We start from the raw sequence: 23,840 nt of genomic DNA on the forward strand, positions 1-23,840 counted from the left end.
ACTACATTCAGATTTCCAAATTCCAATGCGAGTTGTAACCAACATTGCTGGTACCCCCTAATATATATGTATTCCCTTGGCTTTGACTTTTCAATGTATTCTGACCTGACTTCCAACTGCCAACACTTTGCTTGAGGGCTTTCTTTGGCCTGGAGTGCACATGGTCCAAAGGTCTTGGGGATTACATTTCCCCAAGAGCAGCCATCCACCAGAAACTAATGCTTGTTGGAGGATAACTCTGAGGCTCACATTCCCCATTGCCACTCATTGTTCCCAGATTAAATTCCACTACGCACATGGTAAGTACCTCGATAACACACTTTTTATTGCTGTCTTCTCCTCCCTATCTCAATACCTTCACTTCCCACCAGTGTTTCCAGGGATCATCTAAAAACAAAACCAAAGACTGTATGCACAGAAATCCTCTGGGTCTGCTTCTGGGATGCACAAACTAAAGCGTAAGGCCAATGACATCCTGAAATCGGGAAGCAGATGCTTTGCTTGATGCTGTCACTCTCTGACATTTCAGCGATTTCATTAGTTCTTCACTACATTTGCTGGGCAGAATGCTGTCTCCACCAAACTCTCCCGAATGTCTATATCCTAAGCCCCAGGATGTGTGAATAAATTAAATTACATAGTGGGGGGGTGGCATTAAGGTTGCTAATCAGTTGACCTTGGACAGAGGAGATCAGCATAGGTAATCCAGGTGGGCCAATCACAAGAGTCTTCAAAGGTGGACTATGGGCCCAGAAGAGTTAGAACCAGACTGATCAGTGCGGTGTGAGAGAGACCAGCCTTTGCTGGCTTAAGATGGAAAAGAACTATCAGTCAAGGAAGGCAGGCAGCCTTGTCAGCAGACAAGGAAACAGATTGTCCCCAAGAGCCACCGGAAAGGAACACAGCTCTGCTGACACCTTAGTTTGGGCTGAGACTCATTTCAGACTTCGGTCTTCCACAAAGAGAAGATAATAAATCTGTGTTGTTTCAAGTTACTAAATTTGGGCTAATTTGTTACCAGGGCCATAGGAAACCAATACACCGTTATAACCTAGAGACCTAGCCACTCTGAAGTAAATATCAGTGTGTATTGTTTTCACCCCCCACACATTTCTTCTCATTGCTCCTGCTTCTACAGAATCAGAGGGGATGGCTGTATCTTGACAAAAGCTGTACAAACCTTTGAACTTCTCTTGTGCATCTGACCATGTGCTAGAACTGGGGGTTTGATGGGCGAGATACATATATACTGGCAGCCTGTAGTTTAGTGAAACACAGCAATCCACAGAGGATTACAATCCAGCAAGGTCAGCACTGAGCTAGGAAAAGAAGAGCCTGCGTGTGCACAAGGGTTAGCCCAGGGTGGGAGGGCAGAAAGGCAGGACAGGCGAGCAGGGCAGAGTGACGCACGAAAGAACTAGTAGCCACGGTTACCATGTGAGGCTACCTGGGGAAACCCTTGAGGGGTTTCAAAAATTGCTTTTGGGTAGACTATAAAAGAATACAAATTCCATATGAGATATAAACAAAAATCACAATATATGGGCTCTGCACTCAGTAGGGAATCTGCTTGGGGGCTTCTCTCCCTCTCTGTCTGCCGCTCCCCTACTCACATGCTTCCTCCATTCCCCCCAGCCCCATCCTGGCAAAAAATAAATCTTAAAAACAATCACAATTATAATAAACATGCCGTGTGCCTACCATACACTTTTCTATAACAAGTATTGTTTTAATTGAGCTATCATTTATATACTACAATGGGGTGGCTAGTTCTATGAGTTTTAACAAATACATACAGTCATGTATGACTCCAGGCTCACGATATGGTAAGAGTTCCCTCACCCCCCAAAATTCCATCGAGTACTTTTAAGACAGAGCACACCTTGTCCTCCTTTGAAGTCTCCTGGGCTCTTCTTCCCATTTCCTCATCTTTCAGAAGTAACTCCATTCTCAATCTTGTTGTTTATCACTTTTGTGGTTTCCTTTTTAATTTTACCACATTTCCATCCATAAAGGAAAGGCGGTTTTTGTTTTGAGTGGTTTGAAATTTATATAAATGAAAACATCTATAATTTTCTGTGACTTAATCCTATGGTAGGAGGCAACCCAAGATTCATTCATATTCTGCACTATACAATTTCATTGCCATATAGAATTTCATAGTTTGAGTTTACTTCTGTATTCTACTGCTGTGGAAAATTGAATTATTTCCAGCATTTTGCTACTTTGAATACGGCTGGCTAGGAGCATTCTTGTATACATTTTTCTAGGAGGAGAAGAACACACAAATATATCCACGAGAGAATATGATTGGGTCACCAGGTATACATAGCTTCCACTTTACCAGATAATGCTAAATTATTTTTTCAAAGCTGTTGAAACAGCTATGAAACATCTAAACAACTATGAATACTATTTCAGTTACTCCTCATCTCATTCCCCTATTGAACAATTTTCAGAAAGAGAGAGCCATGGTTGGATTTTCTTTTTTTGCCTCTGAAAGACCACCATGATCAAGAGAAAATATGAGAAAAGAACATGGCTGAAGATTGTGAAGGAGAGAACATTCTAACTTGCAAAGAATAGATCAGATTCATAGACAGGTTCTTAGTGAAGTGGGTCTTTATGGTTCTATTATTATTATTTTTTTTAATGGTTCTATTTTAAGAAGATGGCAACCTTCTCGAAGTTGCTGGCCCACTTCTAGAAATGGATCCGTTAGGTGATTCTATGTAGAGTGGCCTACTGGTGATGTACAAACAAGATAGAAGCCTTCCACCTCCATAAGGCTGCTCATTTCCAGCTTCACTAGCATAGGGAATATGATGGGTGAGTTACCTCAGTTTCAACCCAGAAGAGGGATGGTCCTAGACTCCTGACCCACCACCACCCTAGTTCGGTGCCACTAAAACGCAGTAAACAGGGTCTGAGGTCAATGTTGCATGGAGTTGTCTTGCCTCAAGAGGGAGCACCTGAAACTCCACTCATAATCCCGCCTCACCCCTCCCCAGATGGGACTGGCCTAGAGTGAATGCTGGAAACTTAGGCCAACTGTCCTTCAGGAGTTTAATTGACCATTTCAAAACTGTTTGACAAACTTCCTTGAACTCCATGTTGGCCAAGCTCTTTCTCCAGAATCTTGATGTCTGGCTTCAAGTCTGTCTTTCTTCCTTCCTCAACATCCACCAGCCTCTTTCTTTTCTCCTGGTGCCAACTCCCCAGACATTACCAATTAGTCAAACATCAGTGTTTGGCAAGCATTTTCCTCAGGCTTCTGGCTCCGCCTGTGGAGCACCTCGTCCACAGGCCTCCCGCCTGGCTTTGTGAGGGGCCTTGTTGCTAGAGCAAAAGCAGTGCTCATTATGCTCTGAATAGGAAAGACTGAGGTAAAGAAACAAACAGCAAGAAATCTGGGGGAAAAAAGGCTTCTTTTCCTGAGGTTTACAGAGTGAATTGTTTGTTTTTCTTTTAAGTTCTGTGGAGGCAAAGATAATTACCAACATTTAATTTTTATTCATTCAAGGAGAAATAATCACATTTAGGTTTGTTAGCAGAATGCCAACGACATCTAGTTACCCTCAAAAAGAAAAACAAACCAAAAAAACCTTCTTTGCCTTGAGACATAGGGTAATAGTTGTTCTTTGTTCCACTTACCCTATGCTTAGAAGGATCTGGACTAAATGCTTCATGTAGAAGCTAATCCTGTCACACACTCCTGAGGTTGGCTTAGCCCCATTCTGTACTGAAGAAAACTCCAGTTCACAGACAGCCTGGAGCTGAAATTGAACTGACAGCTGACTGCCATCAAAGTCCAGCTTTCTTAACCACTACCCTAAGGGAACTGGTTTACTGGAAACATACAATGATCATTCATGATCAACTTTAGTGCTTCTCTAAAGCTGAAGGACTCCCAGGTAGGTAGGTCTTCTTTTGGAGGAAATCAAGTCAAAGTGCCCACCACTGGGTATATTAACAGTGGCTCACAGGGATCTCTGGAGCTTTTACCTCACTGAGGAATAAGCTAGAACACTGAATGTTTAGGGCTGTGGTTCAAAATTGTGGTCACTGAATTACTATCAAAACAAACAAACAAACAAAAAACCCCAGAATTTGGAGGGCTGGCAAGTAAGAATAGAAACTGAAGGTTCTCAACTACACATCTGGGCCAGGAAGGGAATCATTACCACCACTGACCCTGTGTGACCTCAAGCAAGTGACCTGCCTTCTTTAAGCTTTAAGTTCCTTATCTGTATAATATGCTGGATGGGGGCACCTGGGTGACTGACTGGGTTAAGCCTCTGTTTCCAGCTCAGGTCATGATCTCAGGCTCCTAAGATTGAGCCCCGCATTGGGCTCTCTGCTCAGCGGGGAGCCTGCGTCTCTCTCTCTCTCTCTGTCTGCCTACTCGTGATCTCTCTCTCTCTCTAATAAATAAATAAAATCTTTAAAAAAAAAAAAAGAGGCTTAATGGTGTCAACCTCATAGGACAGTCCTAAGGATGAACTGAAGTAGCCTATAAAAAAACAGCCAGCACACTACCTGGCCCAAAGAAGACTTCAAAAAAGCTGGTTCTCAACACAGCCTGCTCCCAGGTAATTACATAAAATGATCACTCGCCCAGCTGACCACTCACTCAGTTGCTTAACCACAAATAAGGTCTTCTGGCAGGATTGCTGGTAAATAATGTAACACCATCACGAGCAGAGCTCCATCACTAAAATCATGAGAGAGGAATCATGGGAAAGTAGGGACCCACTCAAAGGGGAACACTTCTAGAAACCAGTGTAAATGTCATTCTGTTCTACAGGTTGAGATTGGCCTGCCAGAACTGTACTGAAGGCCAGAGAACTAGTAACCACCCATCCATCTACTCATCTCCCCCCCACCACTCACCTATCCAAAAACCGCCCACACCCATCCATCCATCCAAACATCCATCTATCCAACATTCCCATGTGCCTTTTATGTGCTATATCCTGTCTCTTCTACCTCCAGTTTACCAAACCCATCCACTTCTCTTTACTTTCAAATTTTATTTTTCACTTTCCTTTATTGTCACTACCACCGTCTCAGACCAAGGCATCGTCAGCTCTTCCCTGGACTTCTTAACTGGTTGTCCCACTTTAATTCCCAGCTCTTTCCCCAACTCATTCCCCACACAGGAGGCCGAGCAGTCAATATTTTAAAGCCACAGATATGATGTACCTCAGTGTTCATCATTTATCAATGGCACCACACCACAATAAAGATAAAACCAAATTCCTTCACATGGGCTACAAAAGCCTGCTAATCTGGTCCTTGGCTTCCTCTCCAATGTTATGCTAGACCACATCTCCCCACGCTCATTAGCCTGGCCCCAGTGATTTCTTTCATGTGGTTCCCAGAGGACACCAAAATTATTCTAGCCTTAGACCTTCTCTCAAGTGGTTCCCACTGCCTATAATAGCCTCTCCCCTCTAAATACATGGTCAGCTCCTTTTCACACTTGCCTCACTGTAGTCTTCTCTCATCAGCCAATTCTAAGTCCTTTCTCCTACTTATTTTCTATTACAGATTGATTTTTAACTACACAGTTGACCTTTGACCAACATGAGTTTGAACTTTTTCTGTCTACTTATATACACATTTTTTTTTCCGGTAAACACAGAACATCTTTTTATTACCATTTTCTTTGCTCTAGCTTACTCTACTATGAGAATACAGTACATGACACATATAACAGAAGAATAAGTTAAACCATGGCTTACATCACCGGTAAGGCTTTTGGTTACCAGTAGGATTTCTGACTGTGCAGGCAGTCAGGGCCCCTCACCCATGCGTTGTTCAAGGGGCAACTGACTATGCATTTCTTTGCCTCCTAATTTAACGTCTACCTGACCTGCAGAATGAAAGCTCCAAGAGCACAGCCATGATCATGTCTGCCTCATTTATCATCCAACCTTCAGCATACGGCTTGGAGCTTTGCACCTGCTGTTCCTCTGCCTGGAATTCTCTTTCCCTAGTATCTACCTGGCTTGCTCCCTCACTTCCTGCCTGAATGGTACCTTGCCAGACAGAACCTCCCTGTTCATCCTTTATTAAATAGCCCCCATAGGCCCCAAATACTCCTGTTTTGAGTCATAGGTATTGGCTACCATGTTGTACAGCCCAGTTCTAAGCAGTGATGGCCATGTGATGTATTATGGAAAATTGCTGATTAATAACATCTGGCTGGGCACCTGGGTGGCTCAGTGGGTTAAAGCCTCTGCCTTTGGCTCAGGTCATGATCTCAGGGTCCTGGGATCGAACCCCATATTGGGCTCTCTGCTCTGCGGGGAGCCTGCCTCCTCCTCTTTCTCTGCCTGTCTCTCTGCCTACTTGTGGTCTCTCTCTGTCAAATAAATAAATAAATAATCTTAAAAAAACAAAAACAAAAACAAAAAAAAAAACATCTGGCTATCCTCTCCTCCCACCCCAAACAAAAGCTCCATGACAACAAGGGCTTTTTTCAATGTTGATTCTCAGGACTTAGAACATATGATCTATAGTGCAGGTCATATATTGGTATACTATCAGTCATTCGGTTGGAAGACCAAATGGTAAATACTCAAGAAATATGTGAATAAGTGAGTGAACTCATGAGCCAGAAACTGTATTTGCCGGGGACACAGGAGGAGGTTTATGAAACAATGCAGTTAAAATTTCTGACCTCAAGAACCTTCCTACTGAAGACTGGAGACAGGGGCAAGTTGGTGTCACATATGTGTTTATCTGTCGCCTTCCTACCTGCATCCCCTGTCTGCTCCTTCTAACGCCAGCTCTCTCTCTACCCCTCCTGCCTCTGCTTCTTCCTTCAAAATGACACCAGGCTTTAATTTTATGTATCTTGTTTTTGCCTTGACATGAATATCGGTGCTTTACTCCAAGACAGACAGAAGAAAACAACCTCTGGGAATTCTGCGAGTACTGGTGTTTTGGGCCATCCATTTAGCACTACACATTTGGGGGTTTTTGAAGAGATCTGTCAGAACGCTTTATGAGGTTGTGAAATAACCTGAAAGTTGAAAACTTCCACAGAAATCCTAATTTCGGATTGTATTCCCAGAGCCATAAAAGCAAACCTTTCAAAATGAAGAGAAGAGGGAGGGACGGAGTGGGGGTGGGGCGGGGAAAGGACTTCTTTTGGACGTGTTTGTTAGACTACGGTTGTAATGCTTGCCTTTATGAGATGAAAAGGATTTGTACTAAGTTACTCAGGAGCCTCATCTTTATTCCAACCAAGATGGAGAAGATGGCAGTAACAATGGGCCTTTTCAAATCTAACCCTAATTCCTACTGGGAAAAGGTTCTGGTTAAATTATCCTTTGATCTTCCTCTTTGGGCCAACACCTTGACTAAAGAGAGCTGAAGAAACCACTAACACGCTTTACCTTTTGTTCAATCTGAATTTTCAAGGCGTTCGTTTAAAATGAACGTTTAGGCCGGGTGCCGTGGCAACGAAAGTAGGTCACCATGATTGGGTTGCGTGTCTTTCTGACTCCATTAGTGCTGTCAGGTGACTATCCATGCTCAGACTCCTCCGAAAGCAAGCGTTTGCATCAGCCACACGTTGTGCGGGGGCGGGGGGGGGGGGCAGCGTTCCATTTAGCTCTGACTTCAAAACCCTTCTTAGCTCAAGAATTCCCGTTACTTTTTAAACAAATTCCCTTCCAGCCGCAATGAGCAACCTGTTCTGTATCGAGGGCACTGCTGCGAAAACCCACAGAAAATTAAATGTGCGTCCGCCTTAGGCATTGCCCATAGGATGCGATGCTACAACTTTGTCAGAGGCAGTTTTCAAATTGTACTTTATACAGGAAGGGTAATGAGAGACTTTTTTTTTTTCCTTCTGCTAAAAATGGCCCGTTTAAAAAAATTATGCCATGTTACTAATAGGTCCTGTGAAAGAGAAAGAGTGTAAAAATCACTGCAGAAGTTTTATGGTTATTCTCCCCCCTCCCCTTTCAATTCTGAGAGTGTGAGTGAGGGCTGATTTTTTATTCAAAAAGGGAAGTGACAGGTAAGCTTTTTTCCTCAACATTTTCAAAAAGCACTTGTTAAGCAATTTTTGAGGAAGCTGTATAAAGTACATGGAGTAGACACGGTCCCTGACTTCTAGATGCTCCTCATTTGCAGTTTATTTAGCTCAGCTGGTGAAGCGCTCTCCTAGGAGTGGGGTGCTACAGCAATAAGGGTGCTCTCCTCAGAAGCAGGGCACCCACGTTCTATTTCTGGTACCACACTATTAGCCGTGGACACTAACACGTCAACGGCTAATAATGAAAGTCAACGAAAATACAAATTTCGTTGTATACATCTTATATCCCTGAGTCTTACTGGATTTTTCAGTATCTCCCTTGTTTGCTTCCCATGATACTTGCCAAGATCCCACTGCTTGAAGGTGATGATTGCTCATGTTAAGGACCATTTGCTTTGTAAAACCTGACCCCATGCCCTCTTTAAACAGTGACTGCCCAACTTCAACTGTGTATCTGAAAAAAAAAGCCTTCCCACTGATAAGGATTTGATTTTTCCAGCAAGAGGAAAGCAAGAGATCAGAAATCAAGTAGAAGCATGAGAAGAAAAGCATTCCCTTGGACGGACATCCTCAACTTCTCATGTATGAAGAGAAAATGCTTCTGATTAAGTCAGCAGAACTTACTGGAAGCCAGAGGTATTTTCAATACATTCAGGCGCATGTTTATCGTGACATCACTTTGTGTTGGGTACTGGGCTTCCGAGCAAAGTTGTCACCAGCTGAAACATTTATATGTGTTGAATATGAACTCTGGTGAGCAAGAGAACATTCTAGATAGCTCCATAAAAATGCTGACCATTCAAACTGGATTCTAATCATGCATTCATTTGTTCCTTATCCAGTGCCTACTGAAGCCATGCCTGGATGGACTCCTGGAGACCAGCCAGCCTGGGTCTCCTGCTCTATGGACAAAACCCTGAAGCAAGAATGTAGGGCCTTACCTCATAATACCCAAACATACAGGTCTACTACAGGCATAGGGCATGGAGAACAGGACAGAGGCTCCTCGGGAATGGGGCTGCTCAGAGCTCTGTGAGAATCTGCAGACCTCTCACTTCTCCAGAGCTGGGCTTCCAGACCAAATTTTGTGCCATGGTTGATTCTGGGCCAGACCTTACCCATGTTCTCCATCTTTGCTCTCCCTGCCAAGTGCCCCCAAATCAAAGAGCGAACACTTGGTTCCTCGAAAATATTAAAAAAGTAACTGAACCTGCCACTTTTCCCCGGGAACTTTACTTTCATGGAATTATAAAGAAAACCTTACTACTAAGTGAAGAACCCTTCAAAGCCAAGGATGGGCAGCCAGTGATGAGTGGGCTTCGCCTAATAAGACTTGGAGTGTGGGGGATGGGTGAATACTGTCACCTACTCCTAAATACACCCAGCTTCTCACTCCTCCTTAGAGATTATCTACACCCATTCTCTTCATTTCTCCCTTCCCGACTACTGCCTAGAGAGTCTCAAGGCTGGGCAAATATAAATCTTCTTAAGGATTTTTAAATCTACATATTCATGTGCAAGACCTAGAAACTGTAGAGTACACAACTACCACTTCATTTCTCTTATGCCAAGCCCGTAACTGTCTCGCGACTACTTCTGCTTATTTCGTATTATATATTTTCTTGGGCAAGGTAATTAACCTCTTTGCGTCGGGTACTTCATGTCGAAAATGGTGTTACTCTTTCATAGCACGCCCTACATTAAGAGGTGACGCAGGAAGAAAAAAGAGAAAGAAAAGTCAATCTTGGCACATCACATGTTCCTAAACTGCTCGACAATTCTCTGTCAAACTTTTAGGAGCAGGGCACAGTATGAATTCGGTTTTACTATAATTGTGTCCTGGAAGTAAATATGATTTCCAATGAAGAGATCTTACTGATTCTAATTAAAGAAATGTTGCAGTCTTTTGTCTCAGATGGGGTGACGTCTGAAAAGGATCCTACCAATCACCACCTCCATGGCCCAGAGTTACAGATTTGTAATGCCCAGCGAGGTAACCTGTACATAGTCACCCAGCTAGTGAGGGGCATGGCCACTCCCTCTGTCTCAACTTTGGGATTCTCAGTGTATTGCTTTTTAACAGACCATGATTAAAAGAGGCTACAGAAGATCTATTCATGCCTAGTACACAGATTTCTTCTCTATTTATTAATGAGTTACAGTCCAGGAGAACCAAAGCCCCAGTGACTCTCATTTTTTTTTTTTTTAAACATCCTAGAAACTGTCAGACACCCCAGGAATAACTTAGGAGCTGTCAGCTTCCTGCAGTTGATTCACCCTTGAAGCAGAAACCCCTGCAATGAGTTTGGATGTGAGGTGATGTTCCATGCACCCCCGGTTTCGTATAATTAGATTCAAGGAGGAAACTCTAGAAAAGATGGTTGTATCTTTTAGGTGAGCAAAGTTGGAACATTAAGTAGGTCAGGAAAGTTCTACTGGCACAAGAATCTGCATCGAGTACATTTTTCCACTGGAGATAGGCTCTGAGCACATGGGAAGTCATGGGGAATGGGATTTCAGGAGGTAAGTCCTACCATGTCTCCCAATGGGGGACTTCCTCGGTAGCCATGGGCCAATAAAACTCACCACAATGACCTCTCCTGTTTCTTAAGCATTTGGATTCATTAAAGTACTTTCACAGCTTTTCCTACTCTTGAGATTTTATTTTCACAAAGAATAGAAATGTAGATCTTCATATGACAAGTTACTAAACATAGACAGTGGCTGTTCTCTGCATTGGAGTCTGTTTTTATGATGGTCCCGGACACCACACTAATTTACTTAGTGTCTTTTTTTTTTTTTTTTAAGATTTCATTTATTTATTTGACAGAGAGAAATCACAAATAGGGAGAGACAGGCAGAGAGAGAGAGAGAGAGAAGCAGGCTCCCTGCTGAGCAGAGAGCCCAATACGGGACTCGATCCCAGGACCCTGAGATCATGACCCGAGCCGAAGGCAGCGGATTAACCCACTGAGCCACCCAGGCGCCCCAGTGTCTTTGTTTTAAGTTCCACTTTGGTTGTTTAGAAAAGGCACTGGTGTAGAGTAATATGTTCTTCACGAGTGGTTTTAAGTTTTAAAGCATTTCATTATATATAATGTATGAAGTTCACCAGAACATGTGAATGTTCAGACAAAGAGAAGTCATTGTGGGATGCTACCTGTTCCAGCTTTGGTACTACCGCTCACCGCATTACTCTCTCTCCTTCTACAATGGTTTTCAGAGACAATTTCTAGGCAAGAAAATCAAGCCCATTTATTCAGTCACTACTTATTTTATCTTAAAAAGAGTCATCAGTGGGATGCTCAAGTTCTCATTCGTGTGTGTGCAAAGAAGAGAGATGGCTTTATGGTTCGCTGCACTTCTATCCAGAACAAAATCCTTTTAATTTTCCTCCAACATGAAAAGATTTTGGGGTGATACTAGGAAAGGACTTGTTTATGAATTTCCAGTCCAAAGTTAAAATTAGATGTGATCCCTACTGAATTACCAAGATATGATTGTAAGGCACATTACCTTGTGAAGTGGACAGTAACGAATTTGCAGTTATAAATGGCACATATGTCTGGCATGGAACTAAACTCTCATAACTGGCGATTGAATTAAAATAGAAAATTTAAAGAGAGGGAATGGATTATGGCAGGGGTTGGCAAACTCCTCCCGAAAGGACCAGACAGTACATACTTGAGATTTTGCAGTCTGTATGGTCTCTGTCCTAACTACTCAATTCTGCTGTTACAGCAGGGAAGCAGCTGTAGATAATATGTAAATGAATGTACGTGGCTGTATTCCAATAAAATTTTATTGATCAAAACAGGCGGTGGGCCAGATTTGGCTCACAGGCTTAAGTCTGCTGACCCCTGATTTATGTCTATTAAACTGAAGTAAAAATGGATGTTATCCTCAGAAATCAAGATGTCTAAATGTATGGGAATGGATTTGTCCCTTGTTGAGGAAACAGAAAAATGCAAAAACAGTGCTGGTATCTATTTCCTCAATCGTTTCTGTCTACAGCACTGTCAATGCCCAGTGTTACTTAACCTCAACTGCTTGACAGTTAGGGACACAGAAGTTCTACCTCGATCAATCTGTTAACCTCTTTCCTTTAAAAAAAAAAAAAAAAAAAAAAAAAAAAAGCTTTTCTTCTTTATCAGACAACTAACAAATGTGCAGAGGCTAAATAATAAAATGGAAACAATGATAAGCTCAAGAAAATATGACAATAGCTTTTAACATATTTATCTGTATCTTCCAAGCTTTGTTTTTACAAATAGGAGATCAAACTGTGCACAGTCTTGGTTTATATTTTCTAATTTAATAAGACATCTAGTTTTTGCTAAAATAAAAAGAAATGCTGCATTGGGATACCTCAGTTGGTTAAGCGTCCGCCTTTGCTTAGGTCATGATCCGAGGGTCCTGGGATCGAGTCTTGCATCGAGCTCCTTGCTCAATGAGAAGCCTGCTTCTCCCTCTGCTTGCTGCTCCGCTCCCCCCCCCACCCCTGCTGGCTTGTGTGCTCTCTCTCTTGCTCTCTAACAACTAAATAAATAAAATCTTAAAAAAAAATTAGAAATGTAATATTATCAGTCATCAGGAAGATTCAAACAAACACCACTGATGAGATATCATTTCATATCCAAAAGGATGTCAAAATTAAAAAGACTGAAATAGCAAGGCTTGGCAAGGGCATGAAACAACAGAATTCACACAGATTGCTGATGGAGTATAAACGGTAGGTAGAATCTTCGGAAAACTGGCCATTTTTAATGAAGTGACGTGCACGTGCCCCTATGACCCAGTAATTCTGCTCCAGAGTATGTACCTAAGAGAGGTAAGCGTCTATGTCCCCGACAAAGCATATATGAGGATCTTCGTGACAGTTTTAATTATAACAGCTCCAAACTGGAAACAACCCTAACATCCACTGAGGTAAGAACTGTTTATCTATAAAATGAAGTACTACTACTCAGCAAAATACCGAGCAAACAACTGATACCTGCACCGATATTGAAAAATCCTACAAACATAGTGATGAATGAAAAGCACGTAACACAAAAGTGTAGACTATGATTGCATGTAGATGAAGTTCAACAGGCAAAACTAATGTCTGATGGGAGACATCAGAATGGTTTACCTTCACACGTGACCACCACCAAAATCAAGACAGGGAATGTTCCAAACCCACAAAGTTCCCTTAGTCTCGTTCTAATACCTTGACTTAAAAGGTGGTTAGAAAGATGGAGATCTTTATCAAAGTTTATTAAACAGTATACTTTAGCTTTGTATAATTAAGATATGTAAATTATACCTTGATAAATAGAAAAATGCTCTAAAATACCACCGATTTTTGCCTTAAAAGGGAAGATCAAACAGAAACTGAGGAGATACCTAGAAAGGCAGCATTTGAAGGAGAGAGCTTGTAAACAATCAAATTTGAAATGGAACAAGGAGCACAGCTAACCCTTGTTTTGAGGTGACAATCTTTACTGACTCTTCAATTTCATGTCTATAATTATTTCTTTTGGAGTCTAGGGCCATACAGATTGTCTTGCTTTTCTATGCTTTGTTTATTCCAATTTGGAAAACAGATGAGATTTAACTACAAGGAAGGATGTCCTAAGGAAGAGCAATGAAAAAATGTCAAGGACATCCTAAATGACATCTCCCAGTACTCTCTTTATACGGACTCATGGGAGACATTCATCTCCAACATCAGTGTCTGGAAAAATCTGTGATTCTTCAGCATAATGAGGCTGTTTTCATCTTGTGGACACCAAGAATCCTGCTACTGACTTCATCCCTGTTTTGCTCTACCAAGAACACCAAACCAAATGGGACCCTTGTCTAATATACATATACCTCAGTGACCTCATCTGACTTTAAAGCTCATTTTCCTCTTTTCCCTTCAGTTAGTCAGCCTAATATATATATATATATATATATATATATATATATAGTCCTTTGGTAGTTGTTTTTTAAATTAAGATACAATTCACATCCTCATACTTTTGAAAGTGTGAAATTCAGTAGTTTTTAATATTTTCCTGAAGCTGTAATATTTCCTCCCTCAAGAGAAACACATTAGCAGTCACTCTCCATTCCCCAATCTCTCCAGCCCCTGGGAACTACTACTATTCTAGAAATCTGCCTATTCTGAACATTTTATGTAGGTGAATTTGTAGTCTGTAGCCTCTCAAGGCTGGCTTCTTTGACCAAGCATAATGTCTTCCAGGGTCTTCCATGTTGTACCATGTTATCAGTACATCATTCCCTTTTATGGCGGAGTAATCCACTGCATGGAAGTACTATTTGTCTCTCCCTTAATTGACATTTCGGGTGTTTCTACTTTGCGGCTATTATGAATAATGCGCTAACATTCCTCTCAAGTTTTTATGGGGATGCGTGTTCTCATTTCTCTCAGGTAAACACATAAGAGAACGGATGGCTTATACGGTAAGCTCTGTGTTTAATTTTTTGAGGAACGACAAAACTGTTTTCTAAAGTGGCTTCACCATTTTACCACCACTTTACACTCCCACCAGCAGTGTGCAAGGGTCCAAATTTCTGCTTATCTTTGCCAGTATCTGTTACTGTCTTTTTTTTTTCCCTAGGCAAAGAACTTTATTAATCTTATTTCAAACTTTATTCCCAGGCTTCTTCAGCTTAATAAGCTGCAAAGAATGAATTGTGTATAAGCAAAAACTGAAAAGAGCTGCAGTGTCCAAGGGGCTTGGGCTTAAAAATATTAGAGATCTAGATTTTATCAGATCCATGAACAAAATTTTAAAAAGCAGTCATAATATAAAATAGCAGCTCCCAGTAACTTCTTTAAGTTTTATCTTCTTCAGAAATTGACTCAATTCAGTTTGCTTCATTCTTGGAAGCTTCATCAAAATTCTCAACAAGATCTGGAACTTCATCATCATCATCCTCTCCGGTAGCAAGTGGTGCTTTTCCATCCACAGATTGTTTGGGCAGAGCTTCAGCCAGTCTTCTTAAACTAGTCAGACTGTCTGCACCAAGTTGGTTTAAGATACTGGGTAGCATTTCTGTCAGCTGCTTTGTCTCAGCATGGCCTGTAATGGTGAAAGTGTTCGCTGCCAGCGATGCCTGAACTTTGGGGTTGTTAAAGTGGATCACTGTTCCTTGGTTTGTGAACATAGCCACTTCTTCAATACCAGAGATATTGTTTACCCCTAACTTCTTTAAGGAGAACTGAAGTTTTTTATCATCTGCTGTAGCTGTACTATGAACCACCTTCATCTTTTGGCGAGCAGTTCCTTTCCCACAAACGCGCACTTGTGCTTGCAGTTTGGCGAGTTTCTCCTGGTTCACGATAGTTTCTTTCATCTTGTTGGAGCGGAAATGGGACCGCGCAGGGGACTAGGGTTGACACTCAGGGGGTCTCGGGCGGACCAGCTGAGATTAGGTGCACACACGTGGGGATGCAAGATGGCAGCTCTGTTACTGTCTTTTTGATGTGGGTGTGGAGTGATACCTACTGTGATTTTGATTTGTATTTCCCCAATGACCAATGATGTGAGGATTATTTCATGTGCTTATTGACCATTAGTTTAACTTTTTTCCTAAAATATCTCTTTAAGGGACACCTAGGTAGCTCAGGTTAAGTGTCTGCCTTGGGCTCAAGTCATGATTGCAGGGTCCTGGGATAGAGTCCCACATAGGGCTCCCCGCCCAGCAGGAAGCCTACTTCTCCCTCTGCCTGCTGCTCCCCCTGCTTGAACTCACTTGCTCGCTCTCTCTGAAAAATAAATCTTAAATAAAAGTCTCTTCAAATCTATTGCCCATTTAAAAATGGGTTGTCTTATTGTTGAGTTGTAATCTTTTAAAAAATACTTTTAGAAACAATATGTTTTTAAAAAATTTAGAGAGAGACAGGGGCACCTGGGTGCCTCAGTGGGTTAAAGCCTCTGCCTTAGGCTCAGGTCATGATCCCAGGGTCCTGGGATGGAGCCCCACATCAGGCTCTCCACTCCTTGGGAAGCCTGCTTTCTCCTCTCTCTCTCTGCCTACTTGTGATCTCTGTCTGTCAAATACATAAATTTAAAAAATCTTTTAAAAAAAATTTAGAGAGAGAGACTGAGAGAGCATGAACAAGTGGAGGGAGGGAGAGGGGATCTTTAAGCAGACACCCTGCTGAGGGCAGAGCCCACTGTGGGGCTCAATCTCATGAACCATGAGATCATGACCTGAGCTGAAACCAAGAGTCAGATACCTAACCAAGTGAGCCACCCAGAGGTCTCTAACAATACTTTTTAAAACGCCTTTGCATTCTTGAAATCTTGCCATTTGCCACGACATGGATGGAACTAGAAGGTACTATGCTGAGCAAAATAAACCAATCAGAGAAAGACAATTATCATACAACCTCCCTGATATGAGGAAGTTGAGAGGCAAAGTGTGGGGTTTGGGGAGTAGGGAAGGAAAAAATGAAACAAGATGGCATCTGGAGGGAGACAAACCATAAGAGACTCTTAATCACACAAAACAAACTGAGGGTTGCTGGGGGGAGGTGGGTAGGGAGAGGGTGGTGGGATTATGGACATTGGGGAGGGTATGTGCTATGGTGAGTGCTGTGAAGTGTGTAAACCTGGCGATTCACAGACCTGTACCCCGGGGGCTAATAATACATTATATGTTAATAAAAAATGAAAAATTAAAAAAAATAAAACACCTTTGCATTCTTTGAAGATGGCATTGAGAGCTAAATATATCTCTATAAAAAGGGTCAGAGTTTATATTTATCAATTTACAGAAATGCTACTTCCAGTAGTTTTGATATGTTTAAAGTCATATTCTATACCCTAAATTAACTCTAATGTACCATCCATCCCACTAAACCGATGTCTTCATATCTAAATTTCTGAGGCTGAATTAATTGTTGGACTACCAATGGGCATTAGGAAAGGATAGCAATTTTTACTGTCTTCTTTTCTGCTGTCAGTATATATTAAATACTTTTTAAAACTAATAAAAAGGACAAGGAAATTAAGACAGGCTTTCTGTAAATCTAGAGCTCTTTCTTTCAATCTGAACAGTCTCACAGAGAAATGACTCTGATGGCTGTGAAAGCAAGAAGAAAAGAGAAGAGAAAAGAAGGGGGAAAAAAGTATGTTTTCTATTCTATCAAACATTCTTGTTAAATTCTTAAACCAGTCTCAATTTGGTCACTTACTAAAGTCCTATTAGCCTGTAATGAATTAATCAAAATGAAAAGACCTTTTATTTTGATTTTTTTTTTTTGCATTATGGAAAAAAGGGACAGTCGGCTAATTATTCAGCTCAAATCTACACAGATTCATAAATCAATGTTGGTCTTCTTACATATCTGCGAGGAATTATTGACACGACTGCTAATTTAACATTTAAAAATAACAACTCTCATCTTTTTAAAAGCCGTTTTACCATTTGATGGCTGAAACCGTTTTCCAAAACACAACAAGCTGTAAATGGATCCACGGGCTATTAATTTGCAGTGCATGGCACCAAAGGGAGAAGCTCTTTAGGTGCGTTGATGGGATTACAGGTATTACATAACCATCCACAGGAAAACTCAAAGTAAATCAGGGATAACATCCCATCTCTGGTGCTCCTTACGCATTCAAAGCTGCAACTGGAAAAGGTCCCAAATGAAAAGAAAAGGCAAAGGCAGAAAGGTCAATACATTTTCTGGAGATAATTTAATGTGTTGAAAGGGAGGGGGATTCTTTTAATGAGAGGATATTACACTTCTCATCTGTGATAACACAATTTCTGTTTGCACGGGATGGCATGATGCTCTCCAACACTCCTTCCACATCTCCATCCTTTTTTTTTTCTTTTTAACTGAGGTTAAGACATTATAGACACAGTTAAGTATACACCAGTTAAGGATTAAAATGTCCAGCACATCATGAGGCTTCCAGGTGCCCCTTCCGAGCCCCAAGAGTGACCACTGCACTCCCCTCCATCACACGGATTAGTTTTGCTCATTTTTAATATTTATATGAATGGAATTATGAAGAACGTTATCTTTTATTCTGAGTTCTTTTATTCAACATTATGCCTATGAGATTCACCCATGCTGCTGCACCTAGTAGTAGGGCTACCAGGTGTATGGCTCCGTTTTTTTTTTTTTTTTTGCTGTGCATATTCCTTTATTTGACTATGTCAAAATTTACTTACACATTCTACAGCTGATGGATATATGGGTGGTTTCTAGTGTTTGGTTGTTGTGAATAAGCTGCTGTCGACATTCTTTTATCTAACTTTTGGTGGGTCTACACACGCATTTCTTTTGAAGATGTTCCCAGGACTAGAATTACCAAGCTACCCTGGTATGTTTACCTTTAGGAGATATTGCCAAACTTTGGCTCGATTATATACTTCCACCAGCCACGTAAGAGAGTTCCCATTGCTTCACACTCGTCAACACTTGGTGTTGCCCGTCCTTTGAATGTCAGACTTTCGGGCGGAGGAAAGGACCACATTTCAATTTCATGGACATAATTCTATTATTTAGGTACACGGAGCCTTGTAAAAGGCACTGTTTGTAAAAAACAAAATGGGGCTTTGCATTGTGTAGCTCTGGATCGCATCAGCATACTGGGGAATGTGGGGAAAGCCATCTCCAAGAGTTTGCTCAGCCCCAGGAGGCAGGAGGAAGTCCTGAGGTCTCTCTTCCAGAAATAACTCACTGGGCCACATCCCCTGGTGGGGGGCGGGGAGTACATTCTGAGCCTGCATATTTTCACATTTCTGAGAGCTCAGAGTCCAAGGGCGCCTGAGCCAAGTTTCCATTTAGTCTAAAATTGCTCAAGCACTTTGTCCCTCCACTTCCAGGACACAAAGTGGGAATCCTTCACTCATTACATTTTGCACTTGATTCTCTTCCTGTCCTCGTTCAATCCCCTGAGCCAACAGAGTTTACTGGAGGCAACTTTTATCTTTCCCTTTGGAAGAGCTGTATCATATGACCCGCTCCTAAGTGGATCCATTTTGAAAGGCCAGTGGAATTCCTTAGTGCTATTTTAAAACGGATTTAAACAATGTTGCTGAATCAAAACACTGTTTTATAAGCCTGACCAAGCAATGTCATAAAACACCCCGCCCTAAAAAACAAGAAAAATAGAAGACTTGCTTTCTCCAACATCAAAACAGAACATTTCTGCCCTAAAATTATCCTCACGATAAAACCATCAGAAATATCTAAAAGTCAGGTAGGTATTTTATGTCGGCGGAATGAAGTGCTGGAACGATCAAGTGTGCATTTGGGGGCGAAAACGTTCTTCCTCGTGAGGAAATAGGGTGCTCGTTCTCCTCGGTCCCAGTATAAAAAGACGCCTGTCTCCATTAATCTAGTTCATCGCATAATTGCTCAACTCTTTGTTTTCCAGCTTTAAAGGGAGACAGATGAGAGAAATAACCTAACTGTGAGAGTTAATATTTTTCGATAGCAGAGGGAGAGGAAACTGGTTTAAGTGCTCAATACCACTCCAGGAAGAGCAAATTCAGACCGTACTCTATGCACGGATTTATTGAGCAATTTAGGTAGCCACCCTCCAGAGAATTGCTGTCACTGGGAGAAGGTACTTAAAGGGCCATGTTCATCGCCCCGGAACACAGGGACTGCGGGGAAATTTCGGGTTGCTATTTTCACGGAGACATTTGTTTCCAAACAAAGGGCTCTCTGCCAGCTATTTTAGAAGCACTTGCATATTTATTCAGTCAACTCTGGGCCGGGGATTGTCTTTGGGCACTGAGGTTTTATCAATGTCTATTTAAAGCAGAATGACAAATAGCTCGAGATGGAAACATAGAATATTTCCAGCCCAGAATGGGAGATGCTGCCTTTTCTTACAGAGCTAGTATCTGGTTTCTCCCTCTCTCCCTCTCTGAAATTGCCACCTGTCTCTCGATCTTTGGCATGTCCTCGTTTAATTGCTGCTGTTTTGTTTTTAGTGGCACATAAAATAATAGTGTGCCTTAACAAATTATAGATTTGATGAAATATGGTGTGTAAGTGTGTACAGTTTTGAGAGGGAGCGCATCTTCCCTGTCTGGACTTATTTACAAGCTCCATCTGGTTACTTCCACCATGGACCCAGACAACAGTGAGGCTTCTTGTCATGCACGGGATTATGTGCTAGAATTCGTATGGTACATGCTGAGGGAAGGACGCAAAAGGGAAAAGGGAAAAACAGGCTCATCGTGTCCGTGGGACCAGATTTAGATCTCTAACTCTTGGAAAGATCAGATGAAACTTCCTGATTCAGAATTTCTACTCCTCAATTGCTCTTCGCCTCCAGTTCATTCCAGAAACATCTATGAGGTACAAGGTACTAGGTTTCCAGTTGGGGACACAGGTAGGAATGAGGCTCTGTGCCTGCCCTCAGGATGCTCACAGTGAGCGTACAGAACACGTGTGACGTTTTCCTACTCTCCCTCATATACAGACACACACACACACACATACCCCTACCTACCTCCTGGACACAAAAGCAAGTCTGACTTTCCGACTCATCCAACAGATGTGCCATAGTGTAACATGTCACACCGTTGAGAGCTGAGGGTGACCCACACCTGCTTCCTGTTATTAGAGAAGGGGGCGGTGCATACTTAGGAGAAAGGTGGCTTGAAAGAGAAGTGGGAGGTAAAGCCGGGGATGAGCATCACAGGCAGAAAGGGCAGCACACACACACACCCCGAGGCTGCCTCCCATGAAAGGCATGCTGAGTAGTCTGCGGTGACTCGAGTTTTGGGGAGCATGACAGGAGATCAGTGTCCTGGGCAGGCTGGAGCAGGCTGAGCCAGCTGTGCAGGGCGCTGCCCGTGCTGATACACTTGGAACGGATTCTGTCAGTGAGGAAGGGCCATGAAGGGCATGGGATTATCTGGCTCAGAGATGTCACTTTGCTTTGTGGGTATTAGGCTTGCGCCCCAAGGACAAATGTCAAATTTAAGAGTCTTCTGTTTGGCTGTTTTGGTTAAAGGACCACAGGACCGTAGGGAGCATCAGCTGTTCTGTATGATCACAAAGGACTCTCCTATAAGGCCACGTTTTGGAGGCCAGAATGGATCATTATCTGAGCAGAAGGAAGAGCGAGAGCTAATGCTCAGCGAAGAAATGCCTTTAGTTCCCGCCATAAAGCAATTCAGGAATTCCTTCCCACACGTATACAAGATAGGTACTATCATCCTCTCGGTGCCACAGACTAGGAACCAGAGGCACAGGGATGCTAAGTCACCTGACAGAGATCACACAGCGCTATGTGAGAGGTGGGCCAGGATCAGAATCAGTTGTCCCTCCAGTCTGTGCTTCAAGCCACAACACTTTCCCTTTCCCTGCTGCTCTTCGGAGGGGGGAGTTAACAGTGCAACTTGAGGTCTGCCCTGTTCCTCATATTCCCTCCACCAGTTCACCTGATCCTTGAAATCCCACCAGGACGGATCCACCCCTTCAGTGACCCTTTGTTGTGTCAGGACAGGACCGAAGCCAGAGGATCTAAGAAAAGCAAGACTCAGCGGCCCATCCTTGAGCCGTGGGGATGGTGAACGAGCTGAGGGGGCCGGAGCCAGACAAAGGCAGGTCAGTGAGCTACTGACCAACAACTGAGACATGACACAGGGGCTCTGGAAGGGGTTGAGGCTCCCTCCGAGTCTGTTCCATTCCTGTCAAGATACAGGAACCCCCGACCAACTAACATGTAAAACCCCTCTCGTGATATTTCACAGATAGGCCACTCTACTCTTGGGATTTCTATCTACATTGAGTTTTTTGTTTGTTTGTTTGTTTGTTTTGCTTAAATAAAATTTACAGATTATATTACTGCTGTGAAAGTAAAAGCAATATTGTCTGACATAAATAGGAGTTAAGAGTAACAAATAAACAAGGTTTTCAGGTTGACTGCCTCAGTAAAGTTTTACTGGAACAAAACCACTCTCTTTCGTAAGGCTTTTGTGCAGCCGTGGGAGAGTCAAGTAGTAGCAACACACACTGTGAGGGGCATGTACGGCCTCAAATACGTACTGACTGGCCATTTAGAAACGTTCATCCCCCTCTGAAATAAAATTTCATCTGAAGTAGGTATGGCTGCCTGTCTTCTCTCTGTTAAGAAGAGGGAGTAGCAAAGGCTTAAAAGGTATGAACTAAGGATGTACCAGCACCGAACTGAGATTTTCTCATCAGTAATACGAATATCAAACAAATACAGAAAAGGGCTCACTTTATCACTCTCTGATTTGGTATGATCGTATATGAAGTTTAGTGCTCCCCCAAATTAGGTTTTGCAGGCTGTGTACAGAATTTACGCTGGGGAAAACCCTGTACTGAACTTGTACCTTCGTGTAATTAAATCATACACAACAGAAAATGTGATTGGGGAGCAAAGATGGGTGAGATACTGAAACTAGCCGGGTGGCATTAAATCCACACCAGAACAGTGTGGTTAGAGAAGCAAAGTGTAGTTGAAAAGCTCCCGGGAATGGGAATGAGGACCATGCTTTAAAGCCAACAGGGTGACGGCAGTCAAGTCTCTTAGCCTCTCCGAATGTCAGGACCCCCAGGATCCAAATACTATTCCTGTTCTACCTGCCGCATGGGATGACCCAACGTCGTGGGAGACTCCGCTTCTGGAAGCACTCTGGAACCAACAACTGCCCTCTTACCACCCATGTCCCTCTTCCATGTGGCTGACTGCACAAGTAGGCCAGGGGTAAGATTTGGTTGGGAGGAGGGAGATGAGGGACTTGGAGAAGGTGGGCCACAGAGTCCCATATAAAGGGTGGGGAGAGATGGAATGTACCCTAGGGACAAACAAAAGTGGAAGCAAGGACTGAAAGACACTTTGCTTCCTTGGTGATCAGGTGCTAAGCAGACACTGCCCGGGACACCCCGATGGCCTCACCTTGAGCTGACTGGTGCAGGGAGAGGCCCAGGCGTCCTTTCTAACACCCCAGTTCGGTTTTCCCCATGGAGTTGGGTTCCACGATACCAGGATCCCACCCCATTCTCTGATTACACATGTCCTAGCATCTCCGGGCAAATGAGCCATCTGCCTTCCAGTTTCCAGGAGCTGAGGAAGGCGGATATTTATTTTAGAAACTATGCCTGCAAGCTTTATTTTTAATGCTGTGACATAATATTTGGGGCTGTATATCTAGACGGTGGTGTTATAAACAATTCAAAATGACAAGAGCCTCTGCCCTTCGCTTTTCTCCTAGAGAAGGAACTGGGCTGTGTAGTTATTAAAATAAAAAGCAGCTGTGGCAGCAGCAACGGCAGAGCACAGAACGGAGCCTTGTCACCATCAGAGGAAGAATCTCCCTGGGAGAACAGCGATCATTACTTAGCACCTACTGTGTGCCACACAGGGTGCTAAATGCATCGCCCTCCCAAAGGTGAGCAAGCTTGTTCTACCTTGTAGGTGAGCTCCTTGAACTTGAAACAAAATGACACCTCTTGCCAAGGATGAGGCTGCCAGAGGGCAAGGTTGGATTCGAACCCAGCTCAGGCTCAGCCCTTTATTCCCTTGGCTCGGCTCTGTCCTACTGTGTCACGGAAATTTCTCCTTTCTCTGAGGTGAGAATGTGCTGAGCGTCCCTTTTCCAGGAGCCAGGCTGCAGGGAGAAATGTGTTAGTAAAGCTGAAGGAATTTTAATACTTCCTTTGCAGTCTGAGTGTTAATGGGCCTGAAGTCCCACAGTGGCACTGACATCACCAGGCTGCCAGTGCCCAAACGGAATTGGGTTTTTTTAATCTCCCGAACAGATGCAGGAAAACAGT

The 23,840-nt window shown here is 42.7% G+C and overlaps 2 protein-coding genes across 6 annotated transcripts in view; both read right to left on the reverse strand.

Annotated features, from left to right (window-relative positions):
- Positions 1–23,840, reverse strand: part of RARB (retinoic acid receptor beta) — a 378,824-nt gene that overhangs the window by 65,597 nt on the left and 289,387 nt on the right. The window lies entirely within an intron of this gene.
- LOC131824480 (transcription factor BTF3-like) lies at positions 14,652–15,429 on the reverse strand. Its single transcript, XM_059162469.1, has one exon. The coding sequence runs from the start codon at positions 15,404–15,406 to the stop codon at positions 14,918–14,920; it is 489 nt and encodes a 162-aa protein (XP_059018452.1). The 5' UTR covers positions 15,407–15,429; the 3' UTR covers positions 14,652–14,917.

This window comes from Mustela lutreola, chromosome 2 (genome assembly GCF_030435805.1).
Source record: "Mustela lutreola isolate mMusLut2 chromosome 2, mMusLut2.pri, whole genome shotgun sequence".
In the NCBI taxonomy this organism is placed as follows: domain Eukaryota; kingdom Metazoa; phylum Chordata; class Mammalia; order Carnivora; family Mustelidae; genus Mustela; species Mustela lutreola.

What these genes read in the sequence shown, in the direction of transcription:
- LOC131824480 (XM_059162469.1), bottom strand. Translation starts at nt 15,406, where the DNA reads ATGAAAGAAACTATCGTGAACCAGGAGAAACTCGCCAAACTGCAAGCA.